The sequence below is a fragment of the Oncorhynchus clarkii genome, chromosome 19, assembly GCF_045791955.1.
Source record: "Oncorhynchus clarkii lewisi isolate Uvic-CL-2024 chromosome 19, UVic_Ocla_1.0, whole genome shotgun sequence".
Classification (NCBI taxonomy): domain Eukaryota; kingdom Metazoa; phylum Chordata; class Actinopteri; order Salmoniformes; family Salmonidae; genus Oncorhynchus; species Oncorhynchus clarkii.
This window is the reverse complement of record NC_092165.1, coordinates 47,520,724-47,540,947: the sequence shown is the minus strand read 5'-3', so window position 1 is coordinate 47,540,947 and position 20,224 is coordinate 47,520,724. Positions and strand designations below refer to the sequence as shown.

Sequence of the window (20,224 nt, the reverse complement as noted above, 5' to 3'; positions counted from 1 at the left end):
TTAATGATGTTCTAAAAACTCACTCAGTTCTATTAATGTTCTTAAACTCACTCAGTTCTATTAATGATGTTCTAAAAACTCACTCAGTTATATTAATGTTCTAAAAACTCACTCAGTTCTATTAATGATGTTCTAAAAACTCACTCAGTTCTATTAATGTTCTAAAACTCACTCAGTTCTATTAATGTTCTAAAAACTCACTCAGTTCTATTAATGATGTTCTAAAAACTCACTCAGTTCTATTAATGATGTTCTAAAAACTCACTCAGTTCTATTAATGATGTTCTAAAACTCACTCAGTTCTATTAATGTTCTTAAACTCACTCAGTTCTATTAATGATGTTCTAAAAACTCACTCAGTTCTATTAATGATGTTCTAAAAACTCACTCAGTTCTATTAATGATGTTCTAAAACTCACTCAGTTCTATTAATGTTCTAAAAACTCACTCAGTTCTATTAATGATGTTCTAAAAACTCACTCCGTTCTATTAATGTTCTTAAACTCACTCAGTTCTATTAATGATGTTCTAAAACTCACTCAGTTCTATTAGTGATGTTCTAAAACTCACTCAGTTCTATTAATGATGTTCTAAAACTCACTCAGTTCTATTAATGATGTTCTAAAAACTCACTCAGTTCTATTAATGTTCTAAAACTCACTCAGTTCTATTAATGATGTTCTAAAAACTCACTCAGTTCTATTAATGATGTTCTAAAAACTCACTCAGTTCTATTAATGATGTTCTAAAACTCACTCAGTTCTATTAATGATGTTCTAAAACTCACTCAGTTCTATTAATGATGTTCTAAAAACTCACTCAGTTCTATTAATGTTCTAAAATGTTCTACAAAAATCTCTGAAACTGGAAACACTTATCTCCCTCACTAGCTTTAAGCACCAACTGTCAGAGCAGCTCACAGATTACTGCACCTGTACACAGCCCACCTATAATTTAGCCCAAACAACTACCTCTTTCCCTACTGTATTTAATTTATTTATTTATTTTGCTCCTTTGCACCCCATTATTTTTATTTCTACTTTGCACATTCTACCAATGCAAATCTACCGTTCCAGTGTTTTACTTGCTATATTGTATTTACTTTGCCACCATGGCCTTTTTTTGCCTTTACCTCCCTTTTTTCACCTCATTTGCTCAGATCGTATACTTGTTTATACTGTACTATTGACTGTATGTCTGTTTTACTCCATGTGTAACTCTGTGTTGTTGTATGTGTCAAACTGATTTGCTTTATCTTGGCCAGGTCGCAATTGTAAATGAGAACTTGTTCTCAACTTGCCTACCTGGTTAAATAAAGGTGAAATAAATAAATAAATAAAACTCACTCAGTTCAATTAATGTTCTAAAACTCACTCAGTTCTATTAATGATGTTCTGTACAAAGATAGAGATCAACATCCACAAGGCCACTTCAGCAGAAGCATTGCTGATTGGTCTCCACCCGTCTCCCAACAAGCATTGCTTCATTAAACAAAGCCCCGAGCTGCTCAGTATGACCACTTCCCTTCTTCCTACTAGCTGATTGGTTGACAGAGAATCTACCCTTTCAAAATTAGCGTCCATGTTTTTTACGCATGCTCCCCTGACAGGGTTCACCCAGAGTTAACTGCCCACACACAATTCCACTGCTCCTCTCCTCTCCGCTCTGAGAAGCACTCACACATTAAATGCTCAAACACACTGGATAATAATCCCCATTACATTGTTTGATATGTGTCAAGGTTGTTCATAATGCTGCTTTTAATCTTGTTGTCCAAGTGGTTTTTGAGTTTCCTAAGTAGCTTGGTGTTGTGTTGTACATGTGAAGGGCATGTTATGATCATTTAAAATCTTGTGAAGTGTTTTCCAAGGTAACATAGTGCATCTTTGTTCATTGGTACAACTGTCTTTCCCATGTCTTTTACGGCCACTCAGCCTTTAACCCAGCATTTCATTGTAGGAGACTATCCATAATTTCAACAGAGAGATTGTGCTTCAAATGCCTTATCGATAGATAGTAGCACTATATACAGTTCTTACTGTACTATAAACAAGAATACATTTCATTCAAGGTAAAATAAATAAAATAGTTCCATGGCACACAACGCTCCTCAAACAACGCTCCTCACACAACGCTCCTCACACAACGCTCCTCACACAACGCTCCTCACACAATGCTCCTCACACAATGCTCTTCACACAACGCTCCTCACACAACGCTCCTCACACAACGCTCTTCACACAACGCTCCTCACACAATGCTCTTCACACAATGCTCTTCACACAACGCTCCTGTATATCTCCCCAGTCTGAGCATAGAGAACTAGGTACTGAAACATTTAGTCTGAAGACCATAAAGCCCCAAAGTCTCTGTAGTGACAAGTGAGTGACGCCTTATGCTCACTAATTTTAGCATGCTATTTCAGGGGGTGGTAAAAATAGGCTCTTCTCAAAAGAGCATTGCAGTAATGTGCTCCACCTTCTGCCCAATTCCTCTCCTCTTCTCGCTCTCTCTATCAATGTCACTATCACACACAGATCACACACATATCACACACAGATCACACGTATGCTCGCATGCACACACACACACACACACACACACACACACACACACACACACACACACACACACACACACACACACACACACACACACACACACACACACACACACACACACACACACACACACACACACACACACACACACACACACACACACACACACACACACACACACACACACACACACACACATCATCAGGTAAAAAAAATAACAACATGTTATCTCACCTGCCCTGTACAGAGTTAGCTGCGGCCTGCATGACAGCGGCGGCTGCCTCCTGGGCCTTGCGGTTGACATTGCCCAGTGAAGGAGGGCCCATCCCAGGGCCGGCTGGCTGGGGCATACTGGGGGAGCTGGGGGCCATGTTGGGGTAGGGGCGGCTGCCCACACCAGGACTGCGGCCCATAGGCTGCCCGGGACCCTGGCCGTGCATGGGGCTGCTGGCATTCATACCCTGGCTGTTGGTCATGCCAGAGCCTGGCCCGGGGCTGCTGTAGTTGGCACTGGGGGTCCCGCCATAGTTGGGTGGACGTGGGTAGTTTCCTGAGGAGAGAGGAGACATAGAACATCTGGGAGTGAGTAGACACCAGGTTAACAATAACAATAAATGTATCCCTCAACATGAATAGTGACTGTAATGAATTCAGTCATATATTTTATGGTAGTTTCACGAAGCCAATCGCTCTGCACCCACTACAGAGGAGAACCTAGAGGTCTGGCACACAAGGATAATCTTATGTTCGAGTCAACTGATTATTTTTTATTTTTACAGATTTAAGCATCTGCTAAATTACCATATCATTACAATATGTAGCTACGACGTATCAGCACAAGGATAACATTGTTATAGGAATTAAACTTCATATGTCAAATAAAAGCAAATGTCAGATAAAACAGCTTAACTGACACATACTACAGCATGACATTTTTGACTCAATAGCCTCTGTAGGGTGCATCTATGCAGATGTGGATACAGGTGTTTGTTTCACTGAAGCTTTTGCTATTGACATTGGCTGCAGATCTGATATCTATGGGAGGGGAGGGATGCTGAATCGGCATGGGAGCAATTGCACAGCTTAAGCATGAGTCTGAGAAACACTTGAGAGTCATTCTAATCTGCAGTTAAGGCTTTCTCCCTGCCCCAGCAGCCATACAGGCATGACGACACAATCCTTCCTAAAGCACACTTAAACCCTTTTTTGGATCAACACAGTCCAGAACCAGCTGGAAAATGAGTCTCACACACACACACAGAGCACACAAAGCAGACATGGGTACTTTCCACCGTGATTTTTTTCTCTAAGGACAATTCCATGAAAAATAGAAAATGTGGCGTCCCTTTTGTGAAGGTGGCTATTTATTTTGATTTGATTAAGAGTGCTTTAGTTGGGGCTTACAGCCTAATCCTCTGAGAATATGTCTGGAAAAGGGGATCAAGTCGCTTTAAACCAAAAGGTTTTTTTGGCTCTGAATGAGGGAGTTGAATGAAAATATTCTGTGTGAGGAACTGACTCCAAAAATGGAAATGTCTTTTGGTATCCTCGAGCTGCTTCAGTGGAAAGACATTCCGCATGACATAAGCCTGTCCAACAGCAAAAAAGTCCCCCGCCCCGGAGATGGGATTTATATCAAATCAAAATAAAATAATTTCCCATGAAACTCTGCTGCTCCAGTTGAATTTGTCCAGAATGTGTGATGAAATCTAGTGTATGAGGAGATGCAGAGAGTCAGATATGTATCTGGGGAGGTAGCTGATTTGGAACACTGTTGACACCTGTCAAGGGTTTTGGGAGCCCATCTTAAACTTTCCAAAAAGGAAACCGTTCAGAGAAAAAGGGGGATGGAAGACAAACACAGTAGGATGTTTAAAACATGGATAGGGGAAGGTGTGCCTGTGTGCATTTGTGGTGTGTGTGTGTGTTTCTGTAAAGGTCTGTGTGCAAGTAAAAAGTGAGGCACAATACCATTCCACTCTTTCCAAAGCAGTGACATAGTTGAGAAGAGAGCCATGGGAATAATTTGGTGTGTGGTATCCTCTCTCTCCTTCCCATTCTACAGTACTGTACGTGCTGCAGCTGAAACGCCTGAGTCAGAGGCCTATCTCATCCCACACAGTCACAGTGACTGGACCCTGGCTCTGCTCCATGGCTGCTCACTGCTCTGCGTGTGTGTGTGTGTGTGTGTGTGTCTGCATGTGTGTGTGGACACTGTGGTTCTTGGCTGTGCTCTCGCTCTCCTTCTCTGGTTTTGACTTTTTTTGACACCGATTGGCTTTTTCCATCTTTAGCACCCAAGCTTCTGTCCAAAAAAAGAATGAGGCAGAGCCTGTGAAGTTTCCGAGACGGCCCGGCCAGGGTCCTAATCTACTGTGGTTTACACTGACACAAACGTTACCATGAGAGTCGTATGAACGAGGACATTCACATTAAACTGGACAGAGTTGATCAGTCATACTGACATTTATGAGACATTTATGAGACAGTTTAAGAGTGCCAAGTTTAGGGGGACCAGAGATACGCTTAAAAAATATATACAGTACATGACCAGAAGTGTGTGGACACCTGCTCGTCAAACATCACATTCCAAAATCATGGGCATTAATATGGAATTGGTCCCCCCTTTGCTGCTATAACAGCCTCCACTCTTCTGGGAAGACTTTCCACTAGATGTTAGAACACTGCTGAGGGGACTTGCTTCCATTCAGCGACAAGATCATTAGTGAGGTCAGCATTAATGTTGGGTGATTAGGGCCAGGTGTTTCGGTCAGGGCTCTGTGCAGGCCAGTCAAGTTATTCCACACCGATCTCGACAAACCATTTCTGTATGGACCTCGCTTTGTGCACAGAGGCATTGTCATGCTGAAACAGGAAAGGGCCTTCCCCAAACGATTGCAACAAAGTTGCCGTTAAGATTTCTCTTCACTGGAACTAAGGGGCCTAGCCCAAACCATGAAAAACATCCCCTGACCATTAATCCTCCTCCACCAACCTTTACAGTTGGTACTATGCAATTGGGCAGTTAGCGTTCTGTTGGCATCTGCCAAACCCAGATTTGTCCGTTGGACTGCCAGATGGTGAAACGTGATTCATCACTCCAGAGAGCCCGTTTCCACTGCTCCAGAGTCCAATGGTGGCGACCTTTACACCACTGAAATGTAGTATTGTGAATGGTGATCTTAGGCTTGTGAAATCACTCAGCTCTTCAGTAAGGCCATTCTACTGCCAATGTTTGTCTATGGAGATTGTATGGTGGTGTGCTTGATTTTATACACCTGCCAGCAATGGGTGTGGCTGAAATAGCTGAATCCCCTATCCTTGAAGGCGTGTCCACATACCTTTGTATATATAGTGTATCTTTTATTTTATAAAGTTTTGTTTAGCTTTTTTCGAGGGGCGAGAAGGATCCACATTCAGCTTAACTGTGAGAATTTCTTCTTCAGGGTGAGAATAGCTCATTTCCAGGATGGTTGGTACTGTAGCTGGTGCTGTGCCAGACTGCTGCTTCAGGGCAGATTAGTGTTGCCTCTTCCTGCTCTGCTCTACCCTCTACAGCTACTGAGGGGCCCATCTCTCACCCAGAGTACCGCCACATCTTCTAGGGCTGCTCTGAGTGACCTCTCGTCCTCATTCAGACTTATACACAACATTCAAACAGCTGATCATCACCGGATCCTCCTTTTGCTGTTTAGACACATTTACAAGCAAAACAGAGAGAAAAAGCACGAGAAAGATGTAATTTCTTCTCCATACCTTCCTGTTCTCCTGACCCTCCCTCCTCTCTCAGGATACGGTGGTCTTTAGGAGGTGTGGTATTTATAACCCGCAGAGAGAAGACTGTGGTGCGTTACCAATTACATGGAAATTCCAGGCTTGGTCACCCTTTCTGAGGATGCTGTTGCCGAGCTGTATTCTAATCCCCACACTCCCGCGGGAAAAGGAGGACTGTGACCGAACAGATTACAGACACTGCTTCCTCAGCAGAATGGATGCAGCATTGCTAACAGCCGGCTCGCCCATCCCTGGCCACTGCAGGAAAAAACCCTGTGTACCAGAGAATAGCTGCCCACTGAATCTGTGGACACCGTCACTGAGGAATGTAACACAGATTACACGGCTAAGGCTGTATTCTACAGCTGCAGAACATACAGAATGGGCAGAGTTGCTTGGCTAATATATAAGAAAATACTGTATAGTATGTTGCTGAACACAAACAAATTGGAAGGATGACATCATTTTTTTGGAGAGACGAATTATGCGTAGTAATAATCGCGTGGTATGCTTTCGCCATAAAGCGTTTTTTAAATCTGACAAAGCAGCTGGATTAACAAGAAGTTTAGCTTTTAAACGATGTAAGACACTTGTATTTTCATGAATGTTTAACATTACGAATTCTGTATTTTGAAATTTGCGCTCTGCAATTTCACCGGATGTTGGCGTTCACCGGATGTTGATCCGCAAGAAGCTAGACAAGCAGTCATCATCATTAATCACATTGACAATCTACTGGCAAATCCTTTTCAATCCTTGTCATATGAAGAGAAATTATAGATAAAACATATCGGTGCTCATTGGCCGTTGGAAATAAACATTACACAACAAGTTGGAGATTGCAAATTCAACAATGAGTGGTTTGGAAGAAATCAGTGGCTAACTGCAAGCATTGCAAAGCAATTACTAGACTTCTGCCGCATTCAAAACATCAAATCTCAGACCTCAGTGAGTTCAAGACAACTGGGAACTATGGGAAAAAAACTAGCTCTGACTGGGAAAATACATTTTGAACAGTCATCCAACTCAAAACCATCTTTCTAGAGCTCCGACCTGAAGATCACTAACGTCATGATTCAACCTTGTTTTTTTTTAGTTCCCAGTTGCCTTGAAAGCACCATAAATCCAGAGAATGCCATACATCCAGAGACTTTGATGACAAAGTTTGATGACAAAATGTGCTCACAAGAAGGACCGCCACACCACATTCCTGTTCAACTTGGCACAGCACAACAAGGTGAGTCCAAAAATGTATTGTATGCTGCTGCATAAATTATGCAATATGCCAGGGAGATATATATACTGTAGCTAATAAAGTAATACTAAGTGTCTGTTGTGTAGTAAGCTGGTAGTGTGCCTTGTGCCTCACCCTAATCATTTTATCACTGTCCCCTTCATTTGAAAAAGAAGAGCCGCACACTCTAGGAGCTTAGATTAAATTATTTTATAATAGAATAATTTAATAATATACTCTGATGAAGACAGCTTGTCTGTCGAAATGTTGGTTATTAGGATATTCAATTATTGCATCTGAGTTCCTAGAGTGTGCGGCTCTCCATTTATTTTTCAAGTGTTCTACAGTGGATCCTCCTTTAAAGTTGTGGCATACTGCAGCACACCTTGCGTGCAACTGCAGCATTCTGTGGCACATCATTTAATTTGCAGACATTTTTTCTGTTATTGCAAGTTATTACTAGTTTGACCACCAGAGGGCATCTTTGAGAAGCATTTGATAGTATTCCGTGTTGGCATTACCAGAGATTTTAAAAACTTTATTTTTGTAATAACATAGTACAGTATATGGGATTGATTTGAAGAAATTTTGCTTAATTAATTTGCTTAATATTATGGTGTTTCTATTCAGAGAAAAACGAAACCCTCAGAATTTCCATTGGGATGGAATGGAAAATATGGTGCTGTACAACGTGATGGTCAGGAGTAGGCTACAGGATTGGAGGATTCTAAATTGTTTGCCTTCATTAGACAACTTTGTTCCAATATTTCTGTAAATCAGTGATATTTATTCCCATAATAATTCATTATGGATCCATAACTAAATCAACATCTGCATTTTGAAAGAGTATTTTTTTAATCATTATTTTATTAATGAAATGTGTTTATTTGTTTATTAGGCTACTGTGCAGTCTACAATACATACTGTAGTTAACATGGGAAAGTGCCTAATTCCTTACATAAGGGAGAGCAGGCCATGTCTGTACTACAGAATGCAACACACGCGGGTGACCGGTGTTATTTCATAGCTGTGATGTCTTCACTATTACTCTACAATGTATAAAATAGTAAGAATAAAGACAAATCCTGGAAGGGGTAGGTGTCCAAACCTTTGACTGGTACTTGCTTAATTAATATGATTAATATTATGGTGAAAAACCCTCTTGGTTTCAGTTAGGATGGAACAGAAAATATGGCACTGTACAATGTGACGCTCATAAATTCAGTGTTGTCAGATTGTCAGTTTGTAAATTCAGACTGTTTGCTCTCAGAGCGAACACTGGATGTTCGGGCCGAGGAGTACGGTTGGTTTGATCATTCTGGCCTTACAACGGAAGTCAAGCACCCAAGCTAACTTGCTAGCTTGCTAGCTACTTCCAGACACAAATGAGACCACTCTGACTTTTTTACACGCACTAGCAGAGCTGGTAAGGCAGTTTTCGTGGTAACCAGAGTTTTGGTGACTGTAACTGTTTATTTAATTATGCTTTTTTGCTGACGTTTACTGACACCGGCCATATTCAACCGGTGTTGAGCGCTCGTAAATGAACTATTCTGCGCTCTGGTACACTCAGACGAGAGTGCTCTGAAGTCGGTGTACAGTCGTGGCCAAAAGTTTTGAGAATGACACAAATATTAATTTTCACAAACTCTGCTGCCTCAGTTTGTACGATGGCAATTTGCACATACTCCAGCATTTTATGAAGAGGGAGCAGATGAATTGCAATTAATTGCAAAGTCCTTCTTTGCCATGCAAATGAACTGATTCCCCCAAAAACATTTCCACTGCATTTCAGCCCTGCCACAAAAGGACCAGCTGACATCATGTCAGTGATTCTCTCGTTAACACAGGTGTGAATGTTGACGAGGACAAGGCTGGAGATCACTATGTCATGCTGATTAAGTTCAAATAACAGAGTGGAAGCATCAAAAGGAGGGTGGTGCTTGGAATCATTCTTCTTCCTCTGTCAATCATGGCTACCTGCAAGGAAAAAGGTGCCGTCATCATTGCTTTGCACAAAAAGGGCTTCACAGGCAAGGATATTGCTGCCAGTAAGATTGCACCTAAATCAACCATTTATCGGATCATCAAGAACTTCAAGGAGAGCGGTTAAATTGTTGTGTAGAATGCTTCTGGGCACGCAAGAAAGTTCAGCAAGCGCCAGGACCGTCTCCTAAAGTTGATTCAGCTGCGGGATTGGGGCACCACCAGGACAGAGCTTGCTCAGGATGGCCTGGTGTAAAGAAGGGCAGCAAAGAAGCCAGGAAAAACATCAGGGACAGACTGATATTCTGCAAAAGGTACAGGGATTGGACTGCTGAGGACTGGGGTAAAGTAATTTTCTCTGATGAATCCCCTTTCCGATTGTTTGGGGCATCCGGAAAAAAGCTTGTCCGGAGAAGACAAGGTGAGCGCTACCATCAGTTCTGTGTCATGCCAACAGTAAAGCATCCTGAGACCATTCATGTGTGGGGTTGCTTCTCAGCCAAGGGAGTGGGCTCATTCACAATTTTACCTAAGAACACAGCCATGAATAAAGAATGGTACCAACACATCCTCCGAGAGCAACTTCTCCCAACCATCCAGGAACAGTTTGGTGACCCACAATGCCTTTTCTAGCATGATGGAGCAACTAGCCATAAGACAAAGTGATAACTAAGTGGCTCGGGGAACAAAACATCAATATTTTGGGTCCATGGCCAGGAAACTACCCAGACCTTAATTCCATTGAGAACTTGTGGTCAATCCTCAAGAGGCGGGTGGACAAACAAACAAAAAACAAATTCTGACAAACTCCAAGCATTGATTATGCAAGAATGGGCTGCCATCAGTCAGGATGTGGCCCAGAAGTTAATTGACAGTATGCCAGGGCGGATTGCAGAGGTCTTGAAAAAGAAGGGTCCATATTGCAAATAGTGACTCTTTGCATAAACTTCATGTAATTGTCAATAAAAGCCTTTGACACTTATGAAATGCTTGTAATTATACGTCAGTATTCCATAGTAATATCCAACAAAAATATCTAAAGACATTGAAGCAGCAAACTTTGTGAAAATTAATATTTGTGTCATTCTCAAAACTTTTGGCCACGACAGTAGATAGCCAGAGCGAATTTTCAAAAGCACCGAAATGTCCATTGAGAACACACAACGACTATACCATTTAGCTAAGCTACAAATGACGGGAAAAATCAAGTCAATAAACATTGGGTAGTTAGATAGCCTATAGTTGATATACTGGTACGTTTGATGTACAGTATAACTACTAACATTAGGTAGCTAGCTAACATACCGGTACATACTGCTGTAATGATATGCTATGTGGTTCATAAGGACAGAGTAGCTAACAAATTGTCAGCCAACATAATGTGTAAGGTAACTTATTTGAAAAGTAATTACTTTATTACATTGAGTAGCAAGCTACCCCTTGGTCGTTAGGGCATATCTGGTCTATGATAGGAGGGAGGGGGGGGGGGGGGGGGTTATATCTTTATGTTTGAAGCCTGAAATGTGGCAAAAGGTCGCAAAGTTCAAGGGGGCCGAATACTTTCGCAAGGCACTGTAATTGGTAGATGTGGATAGAAACCACTCTAAAGTTTCTAAAACTGTTACAATTATGTCTGTAAGTATAACAGAACTTATTTGGCAGGCGAAACCCCGAGGACAAACCATCCAGGGATTTTTTTTTTTTGAGGTCACTGTGTTTTCAATTATTTTCTATGGGAAACTATATTTATGAGGAACCTGGTTGCAGTTCCTAAAGATGTCAACAGTCTTTAGAAATTGGTTGATGTTTTTCTTTTGAGAAATTAAGAAGTAGGGATGTTCATTGTGAGTGTCAAGCCAAGTGGACTCTTCTGTTTTTTTGGCGTGAATGAACTGGAGCTCGCTCCACGTTGTTTTTATCCGCTATTGAACACAGTATATTCCGTCTTAAATTTGATTGATTATTTACGTTTTAGGATATCTAAGTTTGGATTAGGAAAGTTGTTTGAAATGTTTGGAACAAGTTTTGAAATGTTTGGAACAAGTTTACAGGTAACTTATTAGATACTTTGTAGTCATGTTGGGTGAGTTGGAACCGGTGTATTTCTGAATCAAACGCGCCAAATAAATGTACATTTTGGGGATATAAAGAAGGAATTTATCGAACAAAAGGACCATTTGTGATGTTTCTGGGACATTTTAGAGAGCCAACAGAAGAAGATCTTCAAAGGTAAGGCATGAATTAATCATTATTTCTGACTTTTGTGTCACATCTGCCTGGTTGAAATATGTTTTTCATGTGATGTAGTGGGTCGCTGTCCTCAGATAATCGCATGGTTTGCTTTCGCCGTAAAGGCTTTTTGAAATCTGACACGGCAGCTGGATTTACAACAAGTTAAGCTTTATTTTGATGTATTGCCCTTGTGATTTTATGAAAGTGAAATATTTATAGTAATTTAATTTGAATTTGGCGCTCTGCAATTTGTTGTCGAGGTGGGACACTAGCGTCCCACTGATCCGAAAGAAGTTAAGGCAAGGATGCCCCATGCGGGCTTTAGAATGGTCAAAGGAAGTCTCAGAGCAATCGGCCATCATGTACAATGGCGAAGAGTTAGGGAGTCTTTGCAGCTTGTAGATGGTGCAGGTATCATTGCATATTTCCCATCACCTAATGAACAACCACAATACCAGTCTGGTGTTAAGCTTTCTGTGCTGTATTGATGTATCCTGAAAATGACATCTGCTGCTTTAGATTGAAGGGTCATATCTCAGTTATTGTTTTCATATCTATAAAAAATCATCTATTTCCTTTACTTTCAGAGAGCGAGCTGATCAAGGGGTCGAAAATGTAGATATTGTCAGATGTTCACTGTCCGAGGAACAGGCCATGGAGGCTCTATTGCTGGCAAAAGTGTTCATAACTGGAGGTAATTAAACTGTTCTGTGTTCTTTTTCTCTCTTCCTCTCTGCCTTTCTTGTCGTACATGGAACCTGTCTCACATGCATTAACTAAAAATCCTTAAGGTGTCAGCTGCTAATTTTCAGATTTACACCAGATAAACACAGCCATTTTCACTGGACTATCTGTTGCTATCTGTTGCTGCCAAGTCATGATTTTCCTGGGGGTTAGCCTTGCAATAACCAAGTGGTGAGACACATAGCCCTCTATATTTAAATGTTTCAGGTACACTCCGATAGGTGTCTGCGTCACATACAGTATCTTCTATTGACATTATCTTTCATTGTTTGTCCTCATGTGTCTGTTTTTCAGCATTAAGTACTCTGTAGCCACTTAGTGTGGACACCAGGTGATACCACACACACACACACACACACACAATAACAGTCTCTCTCCTTCACTTCACCCCTCTCCCCCTTCTCCCTAAATCCTCTAGGTTATATCAGCTGTTTTGGTGAACCCCTCCCACATCTGAACTGGCTGACACAGAGGGCCCATCATGATCATAGGTGAGAGGCCACTTGGTCGGGTCAACAGGAAGTATTATTAAAGAGATGCTTTACATTGAAATACAGACAGAGATGTAGTAGTCCCAGAGTTAATGATCCAAGGTCAGTTTTGCATTTCACCTCCTGATGATTATGATGACTGACTGTGTTAGAATAAAAACACAAGGCTTAATCATGTTCTCTCTCTATCCATCTGTCTCTCGTCTGCAGGTATGTTTAGATGTGAAAGAGGAAGCCAGTCCCGTCATTGCCACCTCAACCGCTCTTAAGATAAACTTTGGGCCAACTGGGGGCCCAAGGCTGGTCAGGAGACACTGCTAAAGACACTGTAATTGTGATGAACTGAGAGAATATTAGGGTAGCAATGTAATTCACTAATCATATGCTGTCTGCCTCTGTTCTTACCTCTTTTCCTTTCTGTCTTCTACACCTCTCTTCCCACCTCGTCTTTCTTCCTCGTTTTATAATGCACAACATATGTGCATTGATGTACAGATTGAACTTTTATTCATAATATTACAATTTTCATAATTATAATGCATGTATTATGTATTTATAACACCTGGATAATGAACTTCTTTCAATAAAGCATTTCACATTCTCTACTGGTTGAAATTAAGTATCTTATCCTGTCCTCAGATTAATGCAGATGAAGGGAGTTAGATATGCATAGGTTTTTTTCTGTACATATGATTTGTTATCAGCCTTTACCTAAATAATTTTTCTGTAACTATGCAATAGACTAATGTGTAATCATTGATGTTCCAGGAGCAGGAGTGGTAAACACTGTTGAAGTGTATAATTGTAATACATACAGGGAGACACATCATCATTCAAAGAATGGACTTTGATATGACTGAAAAACAATGTCTCAGAGATTCATACCTGAACCAAACCTTTATTTGCCAAGGAAGAGTACATGATCAGTGAATATATTCAATGTACAGGATACAATGTGGAGATCTTATGCGTGGCAATAACTACAGTACATGAATATAGGACTTGCATCGTGGCACAATAAAGTTATTATATTCTACTCTATCCATAGGCTTCATTAAAATGCCATTCAGACTTGAAGTCGATATAACAACTATGATAGCTGAGGTTCATAGATTGGTATGAATATTAGTTCAGAACCTAACGTTTTAGGCTCCATACACAGATCGGCTACACCTGTAGCTAGCTACACATCCATAGGTATACGGATATTTTTGATCCTCCACTACACAATAAGTAAATAGTTAGCTAGCTATGTTACTTAAGCTGCATTGCAAGGCAAGCGTACACAATTGTACATTTCTCAGGAGTCCCTAAAACATTAAACAACACAAATGACAAATTATTCTCATGTCATAACACTAGCTAGTTAGCTGGCTAATGTTAGCTAATCAGATAACTTGCTTATGACAAAAAAAATATGCACAAACGTTTGTCTCTACATTAACTAACATATTCCTTTCAATTGTAAATTTTGAGTTTGACTCGTTATGACGTTATAGCTACAAAATGAATCCCAAACGTTACCAATAAACTTATCCAAACAAGTCAATCAACGTTTATAATCAAACCTTAGGTACCCTAATACGCAAATAAAAAATACAATTTAAGACGGATAATCGTTATTGTGTTTACCGGAGATAAACAAAAAGAACGCGCTCTCTCGGCCATGCGCTTGTAAACACTACAGCCAAAATGGGAGTCACTTAGAAAAACTACAACTTCTCCCTAATTTTTCCTAAAACCAGCCTGAAACTGTTTCTAAAGACTGTTGACATCTAGTGGAAGCCCCAGGAACTGCAACCGGGGACGATTTCATCCTATTATAAAAGTGCCAGGCATTGAAATCAGTGCTATGCTGATTTTTTGTTTTAATGGTTTGTCTTCTGGGTTTCGCCTGCCATTTCAGTTCTGTTATACTCACAGACATTATTGTAACAGCTTTTAGAAACTTTAGAGTGTTTTCTATCCAAACTACCAATTATATGCATATCCTAGCTTCTGGACCTGAGTAGCAGGCAGTTTACTTTGGGCACGCTTTTCATCAAAACGTCAAAATACCGCCCCCCCACCAGAGTAGAAAGAGTGGGAGGCCCTGGTGCACAACTGAGCAAGTGGACAAGTACATTAGAGTGTCTAGTTTGAGAAACAGACGCCTCACAAGTCCTCAACTGGCAGCTTCAATAAAAAGTATCCGCAAAACACTAATCTCAACGTCAATAGTGAACTCTGCTAGCCTTCTAGGCAGAGTTGCAAAGAAAAAGACTAGACAATAAAAATAAAATATTAATTTATTTTGGGTACCTCTTCTCAATTTCCGCCTAAAGACATACCCTAATCTAACTGCCTGTAGCTCCGGTCCAGAAGCCGGAGCTACAGACAAACATACAGATAGGATGCTGGGGATGATTTTAATGAAGAACATAAGATGGCAACAATAATTTTAGACAGATAACTTCAAAAATGAGAGAGCTCACCCAGGTGTCCCACACAAATGAAACCAAATATACCCAAGTGGCCGAATTGGTACAGTGATACATTTTGAAGGGAAGAATTATACACAAAATATATAAATGCTATTCTAACACACACCCCCAAAAAATACCTTATTTTAAAAATATTTTTTATTAAAAAAAGTATATATTTTTCTAAACAACAAGGGTAACTATTTACTCGGTCTTGCTTTCTCTATCAATTTCCTCTATAATTTGGGTTAAATCTGTATACCTAGACTTTGTTTTAGCTTTTCCTGATTTATTCACCATAATTTAAATATATAAACGTGCTGAAAATGTTATTGACTATGTACTGCTATGCGTAACACTTGTGGCTCGGTCAAGTAAGATTTGCAATGGCGAATGAACCTCTTTTACGCCAGAGTTTACGCCAAAGGCTGGTCTTCGAACGTATAACCATTACATATTGCCGTTTACCTCAGCTCATTGGCTATCTTCCAAGCTAGATTTCAAGATGATCAGTGGTCATTGGGCCAAAATACAGTCAATCAACGATAGCCCGGTCCTATCATTGGTGCGCAATGAGGTCATTGATTGGTGTCTTCAAATTAGTTTGTTTCGGTCAATATGTCCCGGGAAAAGAACCATCAAGTATAGTTGTGGTAGTAACAACCAGAGGATTGCAATGAAACCAACCATGACTGGATAAACGTTTGTTTAGTGTGGGTAATTACCACGAACGCTTCGTCCAAAGTTGAATGAGATGGAAATCACGACGCAAGCGGTTTACAAATGTTTTGTGTTAGGCTATAAAAATGGATGTTATCAAACAAAACAAACATTCACTGTGTAGTTAGGACACTTGGCATTGCCACCAGAGGAAGATCTTCAAAGGTAAGCGATTTATGTTATTGTTATTTCTGACTTTCGTGACGCTAATGTAGTAATACTTGTGTGTGCGGGGAGCTGTCCTCAGAAAATCTCATGGTTTGCTTTCGCCGTAAAGGATTTTTGAAATCTGACACAGCGGCTGGATTAATAAGATGTTCATCTTTTAAATGATGTAAGATACATGTATTTACAAGAATGTTTACTATAACAAAGGGTGTATTTAGAATGTTAGCGCTCTGCAGTTTCACCGGATGTTGGCCTGGTGGGACGTTAGTGTCTCACCTACCCTAGAGAGGTTAAGATGGGCAAAAGAACACAGACACTTGAACTCTACCTAGAAGGCCAGCATCCCGGAGTCACCTCTTCACTGTTGGCGTTGAGACTGGTGTTTTGCGGGTACTATTTAAGGAAGCTGCCAGTTGAGGACTTGTGAGGCATCTGTTTCTCAAACTAGACACTCTAATGTACTTGTCCTCTTGCTCAGTTGTGCATCGGGGCCTCCCACTCCACATTCTATTCTGGTTAGAGTCAGTTTACACTGCTCTGTGAAGGGAGTAGTACACAGCGTTGTACGAGATCTTCAGTTTCTTGGAAACAATTGGCCTCTTGCCAATTGTGCGCCACCCTATGGGACTCCTGGACACAGACTGGGATCAAACATGGGTCTGTAGTGACGCATTAAACCAAAGCGCCACTCGGGAAGCCCTTCACTGACATTTTCAAACTCTCCCTGACCGAGTCTGTAATACCTATGTTTCAGCCCTAATACCTATGTTTCAAGTAGACCACCATAGTCCCTGTGCCCAAGAAAGCGAATGTAACTTGCCTAAATGACTACTGCCCCGTAGCACTCACGTCGGTAGCCATGAAGTGCTTTGAAAGGCTGGTCATGGCTCAAATCAACACCATTATCCAAGAAACCCTAGACCCACTCCAATTCGTGTCCCTCCCCAACAGATCCACAGATGATGCAATATATATTGCACTCCATACTGTCCTTTCCCACCTGAACAAAAGGAACACCTATGTGAGAATGCTATTCATTGACTACAGCTCAGCGTTCAACACAATAGTGTTCTCAAAGCTCATCAATAAGCTAAGGACCCTGGGACTAAACACCTCCCTCTGCAACTAGATCCTGGACTTTCTGATGGGCCGCCAACAGGTGGTAAGGGTAGGTAACAACACATCCGCCACTCTGATCCTCAACACAGGGGCCCCTCAGGTGTGCATGCTCGGTCCCGTCCTGTACTTCCTGTTCACTCATGACTGCATGGCCAGACACGACTCCAACACCATCATTAAGTTTGCCAATGACACAACAGTGGTAGGGCCTGATCACCGACAACAACGAGACAGCCTATAGGGAGAAGGTCAGAGACCTGGCCGTGTGGTGCCAGGACAACAACCTCTCCTTCAATGTGATCAAGACAAAGGAGATGATTGTGGACTACAGGAAAAAGAAGAACGCCCACATTCTCATCGACGGGGCTGTAGTAGAGCAGGTTGAGAGCTGCAAGTTCCGTGGTGTCCACATCACCAACAAACTAACATGGTCCAAACACACCATGGGTCCTCAGATCCTCAAAAGGTTCTACAGCTGCACCATTGAGAGCATCTTGACTGGTATGGCACAACTGCTCTGCCTCCGACCGCAAGGCATTACAGAGCGTAGTGCAAATGGCCCAGTACATCACTGGGGCCAAGCTTCCTGCCATCCGGGACCTCTACATTTTTAAAAATTAACTAGGCAAGTCAGTTAAGAACACATTCTTATTTACAATGACAGCCTACCCGGCAAAATCCAGACGGCACTGGGCCAATTGTGCACCGCCCTATGTGACTCCAAATCACAGCTGGATGTGATGCAGCCTGGAATCAAACCAGGTACTGCAGTGATTCCTCTTGCACTGAGATGCAGTGTCTTAGACCACTGCACCACTCGGGAGCTCTATACCAGGCAGTGTCAGAGGAGGGCCCTAAAAATTGTCAAAGACTCCAGCCACCCTAGTCATAGACTGTTCTCTCTGCTACCGCACGGCAAGTGGCACGGGAGTGCCAAGTCTAGGTCCAAGAGGCTTCAAAACAGCTTCTACCCCCCAGGCATAAGACTCCTGGACATCTAATCAAATGGCTACCCAGACTATTTGCATTGCACCCCCCCCCCCCCCCCCCCCCCCCCCCCCTACACCGCTGCTACTCTGTTGTTATCATCTATGCATAGTCACTTTAATACCTACATTTATATATTACCTCAACTAACTGGTAACCACGCACATTGACTCTGTACCGGTACCCACCTATATATAGTCTCGCTATTGTTATTTTACTGCTGCTCTTTAATTACTTGTTACTTTTATTTCTCATTCTTATCCATATTTCTTAAACTGCATTGTTGGTTAGGGGCTCGTAAGTAAGCATTTCACTGTAAGGTCTACACCTGTAGTATTTGGCGCATGTGACTAATACAATTTGATTTGATTTGTTAAAAGTACACTCAAGAAAAACTATTTGATGGATCATACTAATTCAGGAGTATAATTAAAACAGGTTAACATGCCCACCAACATTAGACAATTATACAGAAAGCCCTTGCTGAAATAAGTCAATCAAATCAATGTTGAGAACAGTCAGATGAACTCATACCTGTATCTGACACGGACTTGGTGTCATGGCAGGAAGATCAGAATATGGTGAACCAAGTGTTTGTGAGTTCAAATCCCAGGAGAGATCATTTTGAATAATAATAATTGTATAAATGAACATTCACAATGTAATCATCTGTCAAAAATGTAAGTTGAAAATACTATGTTAAAAGCACTGTGTGTGAGTATCTCTAACCTTGACAACAGACAAAGAACTATGAATGAATCAGTGGTTCACCAACCGGGAACACTAACAAGGTGTGATGTGTAATAAACTGTTTCATTTTGGGAGAACGTTTCTTTGGGACCATTAGGTGACAGCTGATAGCTGATATACAAAAATGTTCTTGCAATGTTCCCATGAAACATGTCTAGGACATTGAATTCTGAGAACATGTTCTATTTGACATTAAGGGAATGGTCTCTTAGAAACATTCCTTGCACATCACAATAACATTAGTTAATGACCCAATGAGACTTAAGAGAACGTTCTCTAAAGTTGTGGAAACGTTTGTTATTAGCTAGTGAGGCAGCAGATTTCCTTGTGCTGAGCTGTAGGTTGTAATATCATTTTCCCTTGTTAAAAGAGGAATGCTGTAGCCTTTAAGTTACACAATGAAACATGAGACCGTTTTCATGTTCTTAGCCAGAGTACAAGCTCACTGTGTCAGAGTGTGTGAGAGGCGAGTGAGGTAAGCTGAGAGAGAGAGAGAGGGGGGGGGGGAGTGCAGAAAGAGAGTGTCTATGGCTGAAGGACACACACATACACACTGATGTGTGTTCAGTTGTTCACAGCCTGGGGCTTGGATCTCCTAGCAGTGCCAAGACAGGCCAAGAATAACAGAGTGCAGGGATCAGGAACTTGGAGTGCGTTTCCATGTTGGTTTAATGGGCTAGTAATTTTGTGGCGCGGGGGGAGACGGGAAGCAGATGGAGCCATCATTAAAAACAATGAGCAGCAGCTGCCTGGCCTGTTCACCTCGGCCCAGGCCCCAGCCAAGATAGACCAGTCTGAGCAGACCAGCCTGAACTAAACCTTTCAAAACCAGAGCTCAGAGTACACCCCGCACCCCCGCCGTAAGAGCACTCCAACCGCCTGGGGGCTCCATGGAGCCACTCCAACTTTGTGTGTTTGTGTGTTGAGTGTATGTGTGAGAGAGGGAGAAGAGAGAAAGACAGTGAGAAAGGGTATGTGTATGTGCATGTGTGCGCG

The 20,224-nt window shown here is 41.5% G+C and overlaps 1 protein-coding gene across 1 annotated transcript in view; it reads right to left on the bottom strand.

The window, feature by feature from the left end:
* Positions 1-20,224, bottom strand: part of LOC139375321 (AT-rich interactive domain-containing protein 1B-like) — a 311,071-nt gene that overhangs the window by 40,396 nt on the left and 250,451 nt on the right. The window contains exon 8 of the mRNA XM_071116990.1: positions 2,796-3,111. Coding sequence (XP_070973091.1) covers positions 2,796-3,111 — 316 coding nt within the window. The remainder of the gene's footprint in view (positions 1-2,795; positions 3,112-20,224) is intronic.